This window comes from Otolemur garnettii, unplaced genomic scaffold, assembly GCF_000181295.1.
Source record: "Otolemur garnettii isolate 467f Iridium unplaced genomic scaffold, OtoGar3 scaffold00009, whole genome shotgun sequence".
Classification (NCBI taxonomy): domain Eukaryota; kingdom Metazoa; phylum Chordata; class Mammalia; order Primates; family Galagidae; genus Otolemur; species Otolemur garnettii.
Window position 1 is genome coordinate 301,177 of NW_003852404.1, and position 21,865 is coordinate 323,041.

The window sequence follows — 21,865 nt, forward strand, 5'->3', positions numbered from 1 at the left end:
CATGAATCATGGGATTTGGGGGGATTAGAATCATTGAGACTTCATCACCTCAGAATTTGTGAAAAGGGGGTTATTTGGAATGGGATGGAGACTAACCTATTAATTTCCAGGCTACCACTGTATCATACACCCATAGAAAAGAGATGACCCAGTCTGTCTATTCAACTGACCCCTAAATTCTTCTTGATAAAATTCATGAATAAAAGGAGACAGCAAAAGGCTTCCCTAGTCTTGACACAGACAAGATAAGAAAGAAAAAGAAGGCAAGAGAAGACTAGGGAAAAGGTAGACATGGAACAGATCATGAGTAGCTCCTTCCAGATGATGCTCAAATATGGAATAGAGGCATCCCCCATCCAAAACATAACTGAAACCTGAACAGTCATGAGAACAAACCGTTCAAAGCAGGTTTCACCCTTATAGGGCTCTCAGCTTTCCCTGAACTTAGATGTTAGACAATCAAGTCCCTCAAGACTCTAGAAGAGGCGTCCTCAAACTACGGCCCACAGGCCACATGCGGCCTGCCTATGACATTTATCCAGCCCACCAGGTGTTTTTGCCACCGCTGCCTGTCCTGCTTAGCAGCCAACTCGTCCCCAGGCCTGTAGTCCAGCCCTCCAACGGTTTGAGGGACAGTGAACTGGCACCCTGTTTAAAAAGTTTGAGGACCCCTGCCTAGAATGAGTGTTTTTACTGTAAGTGTGAGTTGGCCCAGAGGCCTCTGGATTGGCTGTGTTTCTATGTATGTCCACACAATATGAAGTAAGCAAATATATATATAATATATATTTTTAAGTCACTTGGAAAACTTCAATTGATATAGTGATTGTGTTCTATAAACTGTTTATTAGGCCATGAAACCTCTCAAATTTTTGAAAGTAGAAATAACAAAGGCAATTTAATCAAAAGGGAATAACATCAGACATTGACAATTAAAAAAGGAAAAAAGAATCTTTATAGTTGCATGTCTTAAGTTTAAATCTTTTATCCAGTGAGAGTCAATTTTTGTTAATGGTGAAAGGTGTGGGTCCACTTTCAGTCTTCTACAGGGGGATCTAAAAGTAGACCTGCCATTTGATCCTGCAATTCCTCTACTAGGTGTATATCCAAAAGACCAAAAATCACTTTATAATAAAGATATTTGTACCACATTGTTCATTGCAGCTCAATTCATAATAGCCAAATCATGGAAGGAGCCTAAGTGCCCATCAACCCATGAATGGATTAATAAATTGGGGTATATGTACACCATGGAATATTATGCAGCCTTAAAAATGAAGACTTTACCTCTTTTACATTTACATGGATGGAGCTGAAACATATCTTACTTAGTAAAGTATCTCAAGAATGAAAGAAAAAATATCCAATGTACTCAGTACAATTATAAAACCGATTTACAATCACTTAAACTTTCATATGAAGAATAGATCACAACTATGGCCCAAGATAAAGGAGAGAGGAGGAGGGATGAGAGGGGAGAGGGGAGGTGCAATAGAGGGAGGGTGACTGGTGGGATCACACCTATGGTGCATAATGCAAGGGTATATGTCAGATCTATTAGTGTAGAGTATAAATGTCTTAACACAATAATTAAGTAAATGAGAAGAAATCAGCACATTGTACCCCATAAATACATTAATGTATACATGATCTATGTGTTTATGATTTAATAAAAAGAAAAAGAAAAAGAAAAAAAGAAAGGGTAAAAGGGAACTGCGTCTGAAGGTACTCTCTTAAAGGGATGGAGGTGGAATTAGTATGAAATGTAAATAGTTGGTGAATCTAGATACACTGCCTATTTCTAGCAGGTCCTTGTTCTATTCTTGTAACTTTTCTCTAAGTTTGAAATTATTTTAAAATAAAAAGTTACCCAAGGGAAAAAAAATTAAAAAGGGAAAAAAGCCCAACCAAACCAGGAATTTAAAAACATTGTCTTTTGAGCCATAGAACAAATAACTGAAATTGTAATAATATCAAGAAAATAATAATGATGAAAACTCTGTTTCCCCAATCTGTGATTTAGCCTTTGCCAAATCACTGCTCAGAGGAATATTGGAAATCAATCCAGGAAGCTTTCAATACAAGTTTGGTCATTAATGTAGAGAAATAATACAAAAAGATTATATATTAATATTAATAAAGATTATTAATTAATATTAATTTGATCCTAACTCAGGGGCACTTATAGCAGTAATTTTTCCAATTGTGTTAGCTCTTCTCTCCAAGGATAGCCAAGAGTTCTACAGACAGACACTTTGTAAACCTTTTCTGTGGGTTAAGTAGGGAATAAGTGTATTTATTCCCAGTTTATACATGAGAGCAAACCACTGAGCAATATGTCAATTTGTTAAAGACCAAAATATATTTCTATTTATTGAAGTATACAATGTTACAGACTTGATAGGTTGGAATAAACTTGAAAGCTCACCAATTCAAACTTTAAAATATTTGCATATCTTTCAGTAAGGTAAAGGGTCATCTTAACCTACCATATAGTGGTGGTAAACTCACTACCTTCAAAAGGAGTTTATGCTCTCTTTGGACAGAATGGATCCTTAGAACATGTATTTCAAATCTGTCTTGTAGTTCTCACTCAGGTAAAAAATTATTTATATGCCTTGGAGTTATATAGATTACATATGACACTTTTCCTCCTAAATTCGGCTTGCCCATTCCAAACATTCCCAATTTTCTATCCATTCATTAGTTGATGAACACTTTGACTGATTCCATGTCTCTGCAATTGTAAATTAAGCTGTGGTAAACATTCAAGTGTAGGTGATTTTTTGATAAAATGACTTTTTCCTTTGGGTTGATATACAGTAGTGGGATTGCTGGATCAAATGGTCTACTTTTAGTTCTTTGAGGAATCGCCATGATGTTTTCCATAGAGGTCATGTACTAATTTGCAGTCCCCCAGCAGTGTTTAAATGTTCCTTTCTCTCTCCATCCATGCCAGCATCTATTGTTTTTGTACATTTTAATAAAAACTATTCTGACAGGGGTAAGGTGGTATCTCATTGTGGGTTTAATTTGCATTTCCCTGATGGTTAGTGATGTTGAGCATTTTTTCATATGTTTTTTGGCCACTTGTCTATCTTCTTTTGAAAAGCTTCTATTCATGTCTTTTACCCACTTTCTGGTGGAGTTGTTCAATCATTCTTTCTTGCTGATTTCCTTGAGTTCTTCATAGTTTCTGGTTATTAGCCCTTTATCAAATGTAAAAATTGTGAGTGTTTTCTCCCATTCTGTAGGTTATTTGCTCTGTTAATTAATTTCTTGGCTGTGCAGAAGCTTTATTTATTTATTTATTTTTGAGACAGAGTCTCACTATGTTGCCCTGGGTAGAATGCTGTGGTGTCACAGCTCACAGCAACCTCCAATTATTAGGCTTAAGTGATTCTCTTGCCTCAGCCTCCCAAGTAGCTGGGACTACAGGCACCCGCCACAAGGCCCGGCTATTTTGTTGTTATTATTGTTGTTGTTATTGTTGTTTAGCAAGCCCAGGCCAGGTTCGAACCCACCAGCCCTGGTGCATGTGGCCGGTGCCCTAATCACTGAGCTACAGGCACCAAGCCTGTGCAGAAGCTTTTAAATTAATTAGGTCTCATTTACTTATTTTTGTTGTTGCTGTGATTGTCATTGGCTCACCTCATTCTTAATGTTCATTGTTCTTGGGTCATTCTGGTCTCTTTGTCCTCCCTGAAATCCTGCCCAGGGCCCAGTAGTAGACAATTTTCAGCTTCCCCTTTCAGTTTTCTGTTTTACCTTAATACCTCAATCCCTCACGACTCCAGTGTCATCAGATTGCCTGAGCATATTTTCCCTTGATGAGTCTCTATCACAAACTTCCTTCCCTCTGCGTAGATCTTCTGGCTGTGCACAGAGAATTCTACTTCCCTGTAGTAGAACTACTAGGTTAAAGGGTATAAATATTTTTACATCTGTGAATACCTATGGTCAAACTGAATTTAACTCTCACCAGTTTTTGAGGGTACCTACGGATTCTCCAGGTGTAATAATATTTACTCTAAGATTATGCACATTGCCTATAGAATAAAACCTAAATTTCTAAATATGATATTCAAGAGCCCCTCAGTTTGATCCCAATGTACTTTTCTGATCTTCACCCCTGACAAGCCCATGTCTATATCCCATAGGGAACACATGGCCTTTAACTCTGCTCTTTGCCTTTGCTCAGCTCTGATCCTGCAGCTTAAAATGCATTGGCATTAGATCTCCACCTGCCCAAATCCCATCCATTCTCATCCCTCCCATGCTCATACTTGTACCACCTCTTCTGTGAAGCCTGCCTGGATTCACCTACTGCTTTCTTTTCTGTATTCCCATAGCACCTTGTTTACACCTCTTATAACATTTGTCATATTCTGTCGCTTTGTGGTGTACTCATCAATCTGCTCCACAAGTGTACCAGTTCCTTAAGTATAGGGACCCTCTCTTATTTATCTTTGTGTCCTCAGTAGGTACTGTTTTATCTAAGGAACAATGCCTTATGTAAAGTAAGTCTGTGATAACCTCTTGTTGAATAAATGACTTGCAACAACCTTAGAGGAGAGCTGTTACAAGTTGCTTAATCTACATGCACAGTTGAAACCGTATATTTGGGGTAGGGGAAGATCCCCCCAAAAATTCTTTTTGTTTCTCCCTGCAATGTAGTCCCAAAGGGCCATTGACCCTAGCAACAAACCTGGGTTTGATCTGCGGGCACCTCCTACACAGCTCAGGCCATTCTGGGCTTTTGCAGCCCCATGCTCCAGGGCCTCTGGTGCTACTTTCTCACACACACCATGTGGAAGTCACCTGCTTTTCTCTCTCCCTTAACTTTTCCTTCTATCATAGAAGGTACCTGACAGATGGTACCCTGTGAAACCACCTAGAGTGCAGGGAAGTGGGGGTAGAAGAGAAGGGGAAATAAGGGTTGGGATAGGAGATAGAAAAGAGGCTGAGCTCATTAAGATCTTCTCTCAAGTACTCAGAGGATGCATCACCTACTCCTTTCTGAGCTCCATCTGCACTGTGTCTTTCTGCTGGGGAGCGCCTCATCCAAAACCCTGGACCCAAAACTGCCTACCCCAAGCCCTCTCCTCCAGGCTTTTCTCAGGACAATAAACTTCCATGCCCCAAATCTACACTCAGGGCTATTAGGCCCTGAACCAGGTCAAAGAAGAGAAAAGTCACCATGAGACATGCCAAAGGTGATGTGGTGGCTTTGTGAAGCGTCAACCTGGCCAGGTTGAACTACATTTCCCAGAATTCCATTCCCCATATGCTTCCAGTTAGGGTGAGCCACAGAAAGATTCTGTTGGGAATTTGGGAGGGTGGAAGTGACACAGGGATTCTCTGGTAGCTCACACATATACACATTGGCACTAGTCAGCCAGCTTCACCTTGCTGGTGCTAAAGCAGCAATGGGGCCTATAGCTGCGTGGGCTTCCCCTGGCTCCTCCTTCAGCTTTTCTGACTTCTAGACCAGATTGAGCTCCATACCAAAGGACCCTGGCTTCTGCAGAAAAACCACCACACCATCAAAGTCAGGGTCAATAAGAATTGCCATAGGTTTCAATCAATTTTCATGAGCTCCAGCTTGGGCTTGTGGCTTCAATCTTGTCCCTGTTCTTCCCCTACTTGGCACCTGTCTTCCCTTCCCAACTATTTGCCCTATGGACTTCAAGCTTCAGCATCAGATGGGAAGGTAGCAGCCAGCCAGCTCCCACAGCTGTGCAAGATCAAAACCCTATGAAACTAAAAATGATTTGTGAGTCTACTCCTCTGCTTCCCTGACTGATAGAAGTGGTACAACCTCAACGGAAGGGCTGTGGGGAAGAAGCCTTGCACCATCCCCTGGGAAAGCATGAGGATTATCTTGACAATCATAATTCTGCTTAAGCCTTCTGGATCACAGGACCTTTGCATAGCAGAAGCCACTGAGTTCCTAAATAGAGTTCTTCAAGCTTGCATACACTGATGAGTTGTCAGAAGCACTTAGCTTCCTGTCTTACAATTTAAAAGAAGAAAAAGACAACAGCCCATAAAAAGAAATGGCCCAGTGGAGAATTATAAGCAGCTTTAGTATACCTGAGTCAAACCAACAGACCATGAAATAATGTGTTTTACCCTGTGTCAGCTGCCCTGCCTACCCCAACTATCAGCTGAATTGCCTGCCACAATGATTATTTCATCTGTCACAGTGAAAATTTTTGAGCAGCCCATGAATGCTTCATTGGGAAAACTCCAAGGGACCTTGAATGAAAGAAAGTGGAGGACAAAGTAGGTGATGGGAAGAAAGAGAGAGAGTCTCCAGTAGGAGGGGAGAGCTAGCTACCACCTCCACTAGTAGGATCTTCCAAGATGTAGGCTACCCAATGGAGGAGGGGGCCATGATTGCCACATAGTGAGCTTCTGGCTGCTGAAAGTTCAATAGCAAGGAGCACAGGAGGACAAGGGAAAGTAACCTTGACCAGAACTACTGCTACATAGATAACACATGTGACACTGTGGGGTATTCAGCTAAGATAGTCATCTACTTAACCACAACAATGCATATCTCTTCAAAAACTACCATTTTATTGTATCTTAATCAAGGATCAATAGTTGCAAGAATCAGAAACCTCTTCAGATCAATTAAAGTTTAAAAAATGGTGTCATGCTAGAAATATATCCATCCAGGCCTCCTCATAAGAAGGAAGTTGTAAAGTACCTCCTTAGTCTAACTCTGTCTCCAGGCCTGCATTGTTTCTCATTACTTCTGAGCAGACTGAATCTCTCTGTGAGTTGCGCTCCCTGTTCCTCCAATATTGCCTCATGTTAAAGTTCTTGGACTGACCACCCAACCACTAACTCGGCCTCTCAGAAATTGTGGGTTGGGGCAGAAACACCAAGTAAGTGCAATGTGGCACAAGAATCATCGTGGGAATAGGATTTGTTTATTAAAGACCTCCTAGGTCCCCACCACCACAATTTGCTGAGGAGTTTACAGAGGTGTGATTATTCAAAGTTCCATCCACAGGCACAGAACAGCTAAGAAGAGATCCTACATACATAGCACAAGATCTGTAGCACAGACTTCAGGAGAAGGAAGAAAATGAGGGCAAGAGAATCAGCCAGAGGCTGTGCAGCCTATAGTGGGAGAGGAACAATGAGATAGAAAAACTGCCAGTGATGGATCTTCCATGGGCAGGGCAAAGATGTGAGAGTGAGAATAAGGAGTGATTATGGGAAGTATCAAGTGTTATGACCTGCCATTGCATTGTCAGAGTGCTTTGGGTAGATGTTGTAATGACAGGGTTGATACTGGTGGATGGGGAACCAACTTTTATTCTGAGGGACACTGGTTCCCAAGTTTGAGTGGACATCAGAATCCCCTGGAAGATTTGATAGCACACACACACACACACACACACACGCCCCAGGGGTTCTGATTCAGATGGTCTGAGGTAGGGTTTAAGAATTTGCACTTCTAAAGAAAAGTTACTTGAGGACAGTAGACCTTTCCACAAATGGGCCTAAAAGTGGTATTCAGAGTGGACAGGCACGGATCTAGAATAGGGTCAGGGAGGCTTCATGGCCAAAATAGGGCAGGGAGACACCCACATAGGCTGACAGGGAAAAAAGGGAGGGGAGTGCATATCCAAGAAATATAGCATCCACCATAGGCCACATGATACCCAGGATTCCTGGACAAATGGAGGAGCATGAGATCCATTTCTTGCACTTGAGAAACAGACTATGTGGCAGTGCCAGAAAGAGAAGGCCCAACAAGTAGGCTGTAGGTTTAATGCAAGAAAGCAATACAGCATGGACTGAGACTCAGGCATGCCTGGATACAAATCCTGGCTATACCACTATGTACAAAACCCTGGATATGTTGCTCTACTTTCTGGCACACAGAATCTTCATTATGGATCAGCACAGGGCCTTCCCTTATGGAAGTGTGAGAATTACACATGCAAGACACCACAGCTGAAGCAGAGCAAACAGGAGCTCACTAACATCAGCAATGGTTTTTATTGTCATTATGTTAAAGGTCATAATACACAGCAACATGTGTGTGCGTCACCAGAAAAGCCACCCTTTCTGTTGGCTCCCAAGGGGCCTCTCAGGTTGATGTTTAACCCGGTAAATTCACCACAGTCCAGAGTTGGGGCTTCTATAATTCCTCCACTGATTTAACAACATTATTTTGAGTGCGAACTTTTAATATGTGCTAAGAATACAATGATGAACAAGACAGAGTCCCTGCTCTCTTGGAGCTCGCATTTGGTGGTCTTCCTGGCATACCCACAGAGAAACCAACTTACTCTGGCCAAGTCTGTAAGCTTCACAGAGCCAGCAAATGAAATGGTTATTTAGAGAGCATTATTGTCACATAGAGTAGAACCCAACTCTCTCTGCCTGAAGGCAAAAGCGGTGAGTGACAACACCAAGTTAGAAGGCCGGTAGGTGGGCACTGATCTGAGAGAGGAGTTGCCAGGTGATTGTCAGTGCTTCATCCCCCTGCCCCCAAGCCACAGTGCTCGAGGCTACTGGCTGGAGCATCCTCTTCCCCAGATCTCAAGGGCAACTTCTGGCCCATGGATTTTCTTATCTGAGTGGCCAGTGGGACTAACCCTTGTGTCCACTTAGCCTCTCCAAATGACATACAAGAAAATAACACTCACTCCCCAACTGTTCTTCCTGAACCTACTTGCAGAGCTTCCTGACAAGGGTTTCCCTGAGTTCCCAAAGATTTTTCCCACATTTTTAAACCATCCCAGGTCAATCATACTTATGGTGTGGATGTTGTTTATTTGGCCTTCCAGACATAAGTTTGTTTCCTATTCAAGAGATCCAACTTGCGAAATTTAGGGAGGGGAGATGTAACCCTAGAACTGACAACAGTACTTTGTGCTTACAAAACATTCCACAGTCTGAAAATCCCAGTGACATGTTTATTGTGCATTCAGGAAACATGTAATAGGTATCTGCAAAGTCTAGTTTTCAAGCCAGAGCATGAAAAAACGGAGGTTGTCTTTGGTATAAGCTGAGCAACTACTATAGTCCTCACTGAGAGATGAGGGAACAGAGGCTCAAAAGGGGAAGGGAGAAGCCTGGGCCAACTAGAGGAGAGGTTGATTAAGACAGGTCAAAAATGGACATGATAAAATGCATATATGTTATAGGTCACAATGATGACACCACAAACTGATATGGAGAGTCAAAGATTGGAGAAATCAGCTATTAAGGAAGTATAACAACAGCTCCCAATAGTCCTGGAAAACTAGGAGAATGGTAGAGTCATAGAAACAGAAAAATTAAGAAAGGGTATTATCTTTTGGGGCAAATAATACAAGCAAATATTTCTAGAACTCTTCCCATGTACCAGACACTGATCTTATGGACATGACCCTCTCAATACCCTCATGAGGTGGGTGCCATAATTATTAAGGTAACCAGCTATTCAGGTGCTGCTGGAGCCAGGAGAACAGATAGAGCCACATATGTGTCTCCACGCATTTAGGGCAGCTCTCTCTTCATTAGTCCCCTCCTGGGAATCCCCCTTAGTACTGAAACAGAACTTCACTCAAGCCCTCTGCTCCTGACACTATATTCTATCAGGCTCAACCTAGAACCTCTACAAAGTACCAAGAATCTAAACAAACAGAACACCTGCCTGAGGAAAGGATATCACTGGGAGTTAGGGGACCTGCCTTATGTAAAACTTGAAGCTCTGCTAGAGGTGAGTCAGTTCAAGGGAAACATTTTATATCCTTGGCCCCACCCCACCAAATCTGTTTAGTTTTTTAATTTAATGCGGCATTAACATCTATTCAACCCTCCTGAATATGTTATCCACATTGGATCCCTAAACTTCTAAAATTATCCAACTGGTCTCTCTGAAATAATTACTGTGGTGGCCAGGCATTTGCAGAAAGAAAAGTTAACACACTAAAAATCCTTGCATGTGTCTTCTGGTTTTCAGAGGAAAAAAAAATATTTAAAAAGAATTTTAGTAAAAAGGAGGGAAAATACACCTACTGAAGTAGGAAAAGAACTATAGGATGTTTCTCTTTGTAACATAAATCAAACTAGAGTGCTCATGGGTTTGAATACAATGTAGCTTGAAGAAACGTTCAGTAACTTTTGGTTTAATTATATACAACTGAGGTAGTTATTGAATCATCATTGTTTTATTTATGGCACAATGATTAACTATGTGACATGATTAACCTATGCCCCATTTCACAAGCATATTTAACAACTAAATCATGTTAAAGGTATGCAACCAGAAAGCAAACTTATGGGTTTATTAGCATTCAAACTTTCTCTTCTCCCTGGGTGCTATGAGAACTTGACAACAGTAAGTTCACTCAAAGTAAAAGTTCATTTGCTCAAGATGTCCCTCAGCTTTCCAAATCTAGCTAGCAAGGTGACCGTCTTACTGAGAAAATCTGACTTTTGATCTTTCTAAGAGCAGCTCATGTTTTTTTCTTCTACACATTCATACCCATTGAAACAAATATTCAAATATGTTCACCAGTGATAAATCTTTGCCTTTGGAATATTGCTTTGGAGTAATATTTCCCTTTGAAAACTGCCAAAAGTCATACAGAAGTCAGTTGGATGATTAATATGGGATACAGGACATGATGGCCATATCAGGGCCCAAGATAGTTAATACTTTAAAAAAGTTCGCATACCTTATCTTCCTTGCCATTCCTGTGAGGTAGTAGAAAAGATGTCAGCATCCCCCCAGAGGTGGAAATTTGAGTCTCAGTAGGCCCAGGACCACCCATCCTAACTCTCCACTCCACCCTTCCTTTGTGCCTCAAAGCGGGATTTTTCTGGTTGTTGGGCTTCTTGACTCTCCTGGAGATAATGAGCAAATACTCAGTAAGCCCACTCTCTGGGAAAGGAGTTTCTGGTAAGGCCACCTCTGGCCTAAAACCTGGCATAGAAGCTTCCGAAACCTGAGGCAGCTCTGGCATCCAGCAGCCATGCATCTGGTGCTTCTCTCATGGGTCTCCAATCACCTTGGCCCATGGCATCTTTGCTGCTTTCCATAGCACTGGCCATCCCCTCTTTCTCAGATAGATCCCAAATCTAAATCCTAAAAGAGAGTCAGTATAATTGGCTTAACTCTTCACCAACAGCCCATTGAGTAAAGTCTTCCATACCAGGCACCCTCATCCATCAGAAATGGCTTCACCCTACTATCCTAAGCAGATGGCCATGGGAGAGGAAGCTTCAGCTAGGGGGGAGCCTAAGGCATAGAAGTACCAGACTGGTTATGGAAAGCACATCTAGGACGTGGCAATGACAATGCCAATGCTGACAACCATGATGGTGACAGTGATATATACCATTTATTAAATGAACGTGCCTCTCACCATGCCAAGCCTTTTGTGTGCATATTCTGTGAGACCTATAAACTGAATCTGAATGTCTTTAAATCCCCAAAAGAGAGCTGGTAGGCAGCAGTAGAGAATTTCAACATCTCCAGTTCTTCTACCATACTAAAATGAACTATTTGGTATCATGATTCCTGGCATCTTTTGCTGGCTAAAATGACCAAAGTTGTAATCCCACTGTCTTCACCCATCCCTGGCCCAACATAGGAAGCCTAAAAATTGAGGCATCTAGAATCTCAGCCTTCCTTTTTTCCATGTCATCTTGAGTTGCAGCAAGGGGCAAATGGCCAATTGGAGTCAAAACATGGCCCTTGTACAGTCAATAGCTTTGCAGCTGCACCCTGTCTCTCCTGACTCTTCTTTCTGCTCGAGCCCTCCTTGCTCTCTGAAAGAGAGGCTCACACCTTGTGAGAAGGCAGAGCTGGCTCTGTGATACAATGTAAAGAGCCAGTAACCCCATCTCTCCTGAGAGATTCATTCAGTTGGTTTTAAAGGTTGTCTGGTTTTCTGGAGAACCCTCATTTTGGTGTATATATCACTTTTAAAGAGTAATGCATTGGGCTTTTATTAGCCAAAACCTTCTTGGGAAAGATGTCCCCAGATAGGAAGTCATCACCAGTGTCCTTACTCTACCATCAAGAGTGCACAGTCATTTGTATTTGTTTCAAAATAAAGTAAGAAGTCTTCCCAAAACTACAATGGAAATGCTAAATCACATTTCAATTCCTTACCTCCCATGCTCCCCGCTTGTGTTCCCCAGACTTGCCTGATAATAAGAATGACACAAGACACCTGTCAAAATGCTGAATCTTAAGGCCTCCATCCTATCTATCTACCATAAATTCTAGACAGGGGCCTAAGGATCTGTATTTTTATAGCACAGCAAAGGCTTCAATTACCAGGTAATTTTTGGACACTGCCTTAGTCTGAAACCTCTAAGCTTTTTTCCCTTCTCTTCACATTAAATCATTTTTAATGCCCTAGTGGTATCTGGGTATGAACACAAACTTGAACACTAACAAGCAGCATGATCTTAACAAGCCATTTCCCTTTTCTGGTCCTTATTCTCATGTGAAAAATAAGGGTATTTTACTAGATCACTTGATAATGCAGTCTGTCATTTGCATTTGTCAGCATGGACTATAAAAATTAATGTCACATTATTTTCCACAACTTTTTTGAAGCCTTTTTACCATCAATCACTTTAAATTTCCTGGGATGTCACCAGGGCCTGAGAGAACTAAAGGCTTCAAGTCCCTGTGTGTGCTGAGATGATGCCTATGAAAAGGCCTGGCATAGGGCCCAACACTTAGAACTTCCAGAAAGTCTTAGCTTCCTTCTCCCAACTGTGTAATGTCAAGCACATTTTCAAATAGTAACCACTACAGAAGCTTCGGCATCAGCCCTCCACATCGGCTTTCATGCCTCCCTCCCGAATTCACCACCACACAAAGCCACCAGCAATGGATTACCTTTGCACAGTATTCTCCAATGGCAAGTGGTCAACCCCAAAGCCTAGGCTCTTTCCACCATGCTCTTGTCTTCTAGATGAGGCTGTGACTCAGCCCACCCCAACCCAGATGTGGTCCTATTGTGGTCCACTTCTGGAGGAACACTCAGTCGGGCCAATTTTACCCATGGAGCAGAATCTGAAGAGGAGCTACAGCAATGCTGACAAGATTACCAAAGATCCACAAAACTTTTAAATTTTGGTCTTGTCTGAAGGAAAACCTCTTTTTGCCCTACTAATGGATGAACTCTGACTTTTAGCTTCTAGAGTGAAACAAAAACATAGCTTTTTTATTTTTTTAAATACTTCCATCAGAGTGATGAAATCATCTGTCAAGACTATTTAACTTCTATGCTTCTGGTCTAGTAAGAATCCTTGAAATGAGGACACTGCTGATTACTAGCAATGTTTTCTGAGCAAAACTCAGGGCTACGGATAAAAGCCAATCAAAGGTCAGATGATTCACTTGGAAAATTGTGTCTCCTGTACTCAGATTTCACTAGATGCTTCAAAGGTGAAAGCAAATCTAGATTTCAGTCTCCATTGCTGCAATGAACAAGTGTTTTTCTCTTAGCCAGTGTACCAGACAGGATTTTATAATAAAAACAGAACCAGTAGGAGATATGCCTGTATCTATTAGAATATACATCCAGATTTATTTCAAGGAATTAACTTATGTGATTGTGGGAAATAGCAAGTCCAAAATTCACAGGGTAGACCACCAGCCAGGAGCTGACATTGCAGTCTTCAGGTGGAATTTCTTGTTCCTCAGAAAAATCTTGGTTTTGTTCTGAAGACCTTTGACTGATTAGATCAGGCCCATCTGGATTGATGCAATAATCTCCTTTACTTAAAGTCAACTAAATTGTATATGTTAACCACATCTACAAAATGCCTTTACAACAACACCCAGATAAATGCTTGATTGAATAACTGGGCATCATAACCTAGCAAAGTTGACACATAAAGTTAACCATCATGTCAACATACCCAGTAAATGTTATTGCGTCTTTTTCAGACTATTGTAGATTGTGGTAGCAAACTGTGACAAGTCTCAGTATCACTCTGCACTGAGGGTCCTGGTTAAGAGGCAATATGGCAGAGAAGAAGCCCTCTCACCAGCTTCATACAATGAACACATTGACTGGCTGGTTGGTTCCCTAAGGGATAACACCAGACAGGAAATATGAAGATAAGGAAATTAGCCAAGGCCCAGGGTTTGGTTTTCCTTTTGCCTTTCAGTGGAAGGTGGTAGATTAGCCCTGTTGCCCAGGTATGCAGAAGGGAGCAGTGATTTAGAAACTCCGAAGCAGGAATTCCCTAAATTGGTGTATTTGGTTTTGAAATGGTATTTTGGTTTTATTGGAACTGTGTGGTTTCCCAATTTTGCTTGCCATTGGCCAATATAACTGTGGGCTTGCACTTGATCAGCACAGGCCACACAGAAGTAGACAAAGTCTCCTTAAAATGACTTCAACATTCTTCTTTTTGGGGTCTCTGTCTGTGTACTCTCCCTAGTGATACTCTAGCTTCAAGGCATCCTAACATATCTGTAGTGTCCAGCACATTCTGTTTCATCTCAAGGGTTTTGCATATACTCTTCATTCTGCATAAAATACTCTTCCATCCTCTTTACAAGTTCATTCTACACAGGCTTCAGGCCTCTGCTTAGATCAGGACTTCATGATCCTACTACTGACAAAGATTTGAAGTCTTCACAATATTTTAAGAAGTCTTTTAAGATACCACGAAAATGTTTTGTTTTTTTTTTTTAATAAAAAGGGAAAAAATGAACTTTTAAGCCCAAGAAAATGTTTGAATATATAGTATTAACGTATGTGTCTATACTAACACAGTTGTGAAATATGATTAATATTTTTCATAGAGGAAGGGGCCCAGGAAGGCAAGGGTACAGAAAACCCACAAAATTTATAATGAGGCCCCACTCTGGTGGGCTCCAATAGCTCACTACGATAGTTCTTCCTGCACTACATCATAACCACTGGGCACCTGATGGTCTGCTCCAGCCAACAAGTACTCTGGAAGGCAGGACTTGTTGTTTTGTTCCCCTTTGTGTCCATAGATATAGTCTGGTCCTCAGTAGATGTTCTGCAAACATTGGTGGGTGAATGAATAAATGAGTGCCCTGATGTCAGCTAAGTGCACGGTTATATGATGTGATTCTCTCACCCCAAATAAGAGCATGGGTCCTGCCTGGCTCCATCTACCTCTCACCCAGTGTACTATCTTGGTTACATTACCAGGAATATATGACTTGGGAAAACTCATTTAATCTCTCTTAATTTCAGTATTGCTATCTGCAAAATGAAGCAAAAATAGGTTCTTGCAAGGAGTAAATGAATGAAAACATTACCTGAGAGAGGCTTAGAACAACTCCTGTTATATAGTAAGCACTCAATAGTTATTACTTATGATTATTGCTATTGTTACGCCCACTTAGTGTCCTACCTCTCCCAGAGGTATTTTCATTTGAGAACTGACTCTTAGAGAAGAGAATAAATTCCTTTTCCATCCCCTGTCCCCTAACAATCATCTCTAATTGTGGGATTTCAGGATATGTAGATCAAGACTAACAGAAGCCAAAAAACCTTCTCTGGGTGGCTTCCTGGGATGGGGGTGGGGCAGGACCTTACAGGGGAAAGTGCACAGATATTAAGATCTAACTCACTGGGCTCAAACCCTGAATCCAGTCCTTCCAACCATTACCTATGCTCTGCAAACTTCCAATTCCTTAATTGCAAAATGAGACTCATAATAGCACCTGCCTCGTGGAGTGCCTGGGAGGATTAAATGAGCTACTGCATGCAAATTGTGAATTTACATCTTCTAATTTATTTGATCCTCATGACCTTTTAGGTGTCCCCTTACTTTAGACTGGAACAAAAGATACAGGGAGACTAGTAATTTGTCAGAGGTCATACAGCTGGTAGTTAACCAAGTTGAATTCTGGCAGATTGGCCCTAGGGTTCTGTTCTGAAGTACGTTTCCTTTTATTAGGCGATTCCTTATCTTCTTTGTTCAGCATGAGCAGAAAGGTGTACAAAAGGGCTGGAAAGTCATGGAAAACAAGCCTAAGTCCCTCTGTCCAACTTTTATCCCATGAACAAAATGGCATAAATAAAGATGCTCATATGTAGCATCATAGTTGTGACGAAGTGACAGTGAAAAGGTGGAAGGACTCAAAAGGGGCCAATGGCAGGGGAAGAAGTCTGTCTGGGATGAGCAATTTTCCAAAGGGCAGGGTAGGGTGCAATGGTGGGAGGATACAACTGCCAGCTAGGGGAGTGGTGAGGAAGGTCCACCTTCCCTCCTTTCTTCTTCCTTCTCCCCCCTAGCCTGCCCAGTGCCCACCTGCCCTGCCCTCCCCAGGGCTGAGTCCCTTCCCCTCAGCTCTCAGAGACATTGCTGGCCCCCCCGCCCCCATCCTCCAGGAGTGCTCTAGCCCCCTGCCCTGCCCCAGCATCTCCTCCTCCCCTGCCTGCACAGCACCACTCCTCTCATCCCTCTTCTGGGTACTTCCCCGCATACGGCCCCCCAACCACAAGGTCTCCCCCACTAGCAAGGCCTAGCCCATGCCCCCAATCCTGCCTTCCTCCACAAGCACTCAAGCACCCTTTCTTCTCCTGCCTACCCACAGGACCTGCCCACTCCCCTCCTGCGTTGCCCATCACAGCGACTCCTGGATCGCGTGGTCCGGCGCTATGCTGAGGTGGCTGATGCTGGAAGCATCTTCATGGACCACTTCACCGACCGCGACAAGCTGCGTCTGCTGTACACGCTGGCTGTCAACACTCACCCCATCCTCCTCCAGGTGCTTAGCAGCCAGCTTTCCAGGCTGCCAGTCAACTTCAGACTCCCAGGGACCAGCTCTGGGTTGAGCTCTCTTCCTCCTTTTACTGCATGCCTTGGGGACACCAGCCCATGGTAGAACCTTTGTGATATTCAGAAAATATCTGTTGATGGTGGTTCATGTCTGTGGTAACAGTCACTTGGGAAGCTGAGGCAGGAGGATCCCTTGAAGCAAGGAGTAACAGCCTGGGTAACACAGCAAGTGTTTCTAGTCCCAGTGACCTAGGAGGCTGAGGCTGGAGGATCATTTAAGCCCAAGAGTTCAAGGCTGCAGGGAGCTATGATCAGGCCACTTTATGCCAACCTGGGAGACAGAACAAGATGGAGGAGGGGAGGGAAGGGGAGAGAAGGGTGGAGAGAGGAAAAGAGGGGAGGGGAAGGAGATTTGTTGGTGTCTCTTGTGTGAAAGTGTTGTGCTTTCTATAGAGGAAAGAGGTATGGAAGTTCCTAGTCGGGGAAGTAGGTAGTTGGGGACAGTAGCCACCTTCACTGCTTGAGGCAGCCCTGAAGGGCTTCATAAGGGAAGGCAGCTTTTCCCTGTGCCTCAAAGATCAGTAAGATTTGAGCAAGTCAAAAAATGACCCACCCAGAGATAACCCCTGCAGCTATATTTGGAAAAGAGAAAAAATGGAAGTAACCTAAATGTCTAACAAGAGGGGAATGGGCAAGTAAATGAGGATGTATTAGAACCTGGGTCAGCAGGACAGGTATGGTGGCTCTTTCCTTCATGCAGCTTCCAGTCCAGTGGGAAACCAACATACATAGAACAGATGGAGTCCAATGATCTCAATTGGCCCCTGGCCCCAAGGGTCAAAACACAGAGGTCACGGAATGGACACAAAGGGAACTAGGAAATGAGAGGGATTTGTAAGGAAAGGAAGAGGAAGGTTGAAGAGGAGGGAAAGAAGGAGAAGGAGAGGTAGGAGGAGAAGAAAAGGAAGGAGAGAAGGAGAAGGAAAGAAAGAGGTGGGGGAGAGGTGAAGGTAGAGGAGAATTAAGCTGACTGAATACATAACAACAGCTCTCATTTACCTGGCACCTGCCACTTGTCAGGCATTGTATTGAGCATTTGACATTATTATCTTATTTAATGCTCACAGTAACACCCTGGGAATATTATAACTGTCTCCTTTCTAGATGAGGTTAAGTAGGGCTCAGAGAAATGAAGTGATTTGGCCAAAGTCACTTAGCCAGTGTTGGCAATGGGCAAACCCAGAGCTATCTCCCCTTGGAAGCCATGCTCTTCCTCTTGAAATCTGCCTAGTAATGTTGGCATTTGAAATACTAGAGGAGGAAAATGAATTGCATATTGTCCTACACTCTCCAAGGCCTTTTCTCCCAGACCCTGGCTATTTCTAGGCCAGGCTCCTGAGTAGTGTAGGTTGAAACCATATGGCTGAAACCCTCCACTCAACCCTGGGCTCTCCCAGGAAATTCATAGTGTGGAACCCAGGAATGGCTGCATGGCCACACAGTAAGTCATAGTCCATGAAGTGGTCCATGAAGATGCTTCCAGCATCAGGTCCTTCCTCCACAGCACATAGTGGAAAATGTCCCCTCTAAGCTAATGGACATGGATTTCTCACAATATGGTAGGTGGGATAAAAAGGGCAGAAGACCTTAAAAATCATCAGAGATGGTGATAACTTTGTCTTTTAAAGAAGAAAAATAAGAAATAAAGTTTACAGTTCTAAAAGTGTAAAGTGCATGTATAGTTTCTGTTATTTTCCCCATGGAAACACAATTCTAGATACAGTTGCCTCAATCAATACTCTAGAAAAGGCCAACCAAGCTTCCCTCCTTTCTTTTTCATCTCATAAATCTACAAGGTTGAAGCTCTTACAAGGAGACAGAGGAGACCAGGCTATGTGCTTCCGTAGGCCAGTACTACTCTGTCTGGAAGGTTCCAATCAGTTGGGGGACGTCTGTCTGATGTATTTAGTTGTCCCAGCCAGGCAGATTTAACAACAGCTGGCAAAAGAGAGATTTAAGGCCAGAGCAGCAGTTCCCAAAACTTGAGTCATCCAAGAGCCCACCGTCACGATTTTTGTCCTATCCCAGAACCGGGTACCTGTGCTATTATTTTTTTAAATATTTTTCTTTAGGGTAGCACCTGTGGCTCAAAGGAGTAGGTGCTGGCCCCATATACCAGAGGTGGCAGGGTCAAACCTGGCCCCAGCCCAAAACTGCAAAAAAAAAAAAAAATTTTTTTTCTTTTCTTTAAATAAGCCTTGAATTGGCTCTCTATTATTTTTCCCATAGCTTCTTCCTAAGCAGTGATATATTTTTTCAACTATACAACTCTTAAAAACATAAATCCATGTCCATAAACATATTTCTTGAAATCCTGGATACCATCTAAAATTTCAACAAGTCCATTAACATTCTCCAACCCAGCTTGAAGGAGCTCTGTTGAAAAAAGTACACTTCAGAGAAAGAAAACTAGCCTCCTTTCTGAGTATTTCCATCAAGACTAGAATATAAAAGTGGGTAGGGGCAAGGGTACTGCCATATTCCAGGAGGTATAAAAAAAGGTTAAGAGATACTTTGCTGACATGTCTTGAGATGTTGGATGCCTATGTAAGACTGATCTGTCTGTGCTTGCAGTGAGAGAAGGAGAGAGAGGGAAAATGTTGTCACCATGAGATTTTTCTCTCTAATCCTCTAATGCCTCCTCCTTCTGGTTTGACAGATATTCCCTGGGGCTGAAGGATGGCCACTGCCCAAGTACCTGGGTGCCTGTGGCAGATTTCTCATCAGCACCAGCACCAGACCACTGCAGGAATTCTACAGTGCTCCCCCAGACCAGGCAGCCGACCTTGCATACCAGCTCCTTGGTGTCCTGGAGTCTCTGAGGAGCAACGATTTGAACTATTTCTTCTACTTCACCCATGTTGACGCAGGCATGTTTGGCATCTTTAACAATGGGCATCTGTTCATCCGGGATGCCAGCGCACTGGGCGTCATTGACAAGCAGGAAGGTACTCAGCATGGGCCTGGCTGAGCAGCTGTCAGAGGGGAAGTCAGGGTGACAGGAGCTAGGGAGGGGTGGCTGGAGGGTCACACTATTAGGCCTTTCCTGACTCCATGGATCACAGTGAGAGCAACCCAAATTCAGAGAATGTCAGATGTCCTGTAAAATTGTCTGTCACCCTCATTTGAATTTCTGCTCTACATCCAAAGCAAAGTGGACTTAGTTTTGTCCATGAGGGGCATTGTGCATAGTGGGCTGCACAGCCTGGGCTGCATCCCTGCAGGGCAGTGCTATTGTCCTATTAGGTCTGTGTGGCTCAGGGACCATGCCACTCAGGGACCTGCCCTGCTTCTCCTCACACACATGTACAACTCCCAGGTTCATCTCCCCCTTTCTCATTAGATGCTTTTAGCTTTTATCTAAAACTTAAATATCTGGCTGACTCACTGGTACATTTTGCAATCCATTTTGGCACATTTGCTTTTATGAAATTTTCAAATTAAAAAACATGGAATCAAATGAGGTGGATGAGTAAATCATGTTTCCCACTATGTGCAAAGGCTCATCTAGAGTTCTAGAACTCTTTGAACATCCCAATCTCTAACAGTGACCAAATTTTCTGAGCCTGATAAGAGAACAAATGATTTCATTTCCCAATTTCTGATTTTGTTTATGTGAGAGGGTCTACAAAGACTGGCAAATTAAACCACGCTTACTCATTTCCTGATTTGCCTTTATTAAGAAGGCTCAAATTAGAAAAACTGAGGCTGATCCCAGAATATTCAGGTTATGTAAATTGCTAAAGGTCAATCCCATTACAACCATTTGGATGCATATTGAGAATTACCTGTTTTCTCTTCTGCCTTTGTATTTTAAAAGACTAAATGAAACCAGTCCTAATAATTTCCTGAATTCCCTAATTCAATAATAATGGTGACACTAACAATATGGATGCGATCCCTACAATTATAATCCCAACCTCCAATAGGGATAAGTGGGTTTTCCGTGCCTAGGCCTCAATCTATTGTAGCAGACAGAGTTCCTCCCATGTGGGTTCTCAGAAGGAGCCATTGTGTCTCTGAGCTCTAAATCTCCTGGTGACAGGAAAATGCTAAGAGACTAAACCATTTTGCCCAGTAATTTTAATTAGTAGTGCCCTCCCCCAAGGAGCATAGGGTATGTAATATTTCCCATTTCTTTTCTAGGCAGTCAAGCAGCCACCAGGACAGAAAAGAACAAAGACATTTTTAGCTGCCTCATTTCTGGCTGCCAGGCCCAGCTGCCCTCCTGTGATACTATCCCTGAGAAGCAGAGTCTAGTACTGGTGTGTCAGCAGTTGCTACCTCGACTTCTCCAGAAGAGGTTTCCCTACCAGGTGCAAGAGGAGATTGACTCTGCTCTCACTCAGTGTGGAGAGGCTGCCCGCCCAGACTCAGAAGTCTTTGGGGCCGCCAACCGGCTAAAGGACATCCTCAGGCCCATGAGAACCTGTGACCCCAGATTTGCCTACCGCTACCCAGACTGCAAATATAATGATAAGTTCTGAGGGGCTAACGCCTGGCTGGCCTCAGAGAAACAACACACTTGGCCCTCCACTTCTCTGGCTGAGTTGCTGCAAGATTGAAAGCAGTAGCTCCATTTTAAACATTAGGAGAAATGCATATTCACTTCCCAGGGACTAATGATCAGTCGTGCTACCAAAGCAGGGGTTGTGTGATACAGCGTGATTCCCACCCCATCCCAGGCTGGGATGTCCTCACAGATCCCAGAGGTGAGGATCAGAAGACCCCAGTATGGACCCGCACTCAATGTCTTTGAACTTCAGTTTCCTCTATTCTGCACTAGATCTTGTGAGGGTGATAGAAGACAGAGTGAGAGGGCCCTGGAACACATTCTCACCACCCCTAGTGCAGGTGGTTACAAATTGTGTTGTTCCCAAAGCATGCTCAGGAGGCTGAGGAGGAGGACAGGCTCCTGACCACTAGCACTTCAGAAAACAGGGCTCCTTCCTGCTCCCTATGCGCCATGGGGTAAGGAGACACATGTCCGCCAAAGGGGCATCCCTGCCACAGCCACTTCTGGGCCACGCCGTGGTGCCTGGTG

The 21,865-nt window shown here is 43.1% G+C and overlaps 1 protein-coding gene across 1 annotated transcript in view; it reads left to right on the forward strand.

Moving 5' to 3' along the window:
- Positions 1-21,422, forward strand: part of CUNHXorf36 (chromosome unknown CXorf36 homolog) — a 34,642-nt gene extending 13,220 nt beyond the window's left edge. Inside the window, exons 3-5 of the mRNA XM_012801506.2 lie at positions 16,577-16,750; positions 19,481-19,769; positions 20,968-21,422. Coding sequence (XP_012656960.2) covers positions 16,577-16,750; positions 19,481-19,769; positions 20,968-21,308 — 804 coding nt within the window. The 3' untranslated portion in view covers positions 21,309-21,422. The remainder of the gene's footprint in view (positions 1-16,576; positions 16,751-19,480; positions 19,770-20,967) is intronic.
- The last annotated feature ends 443 nt before the right edge of the window (positions 21,423-21,865 follow it).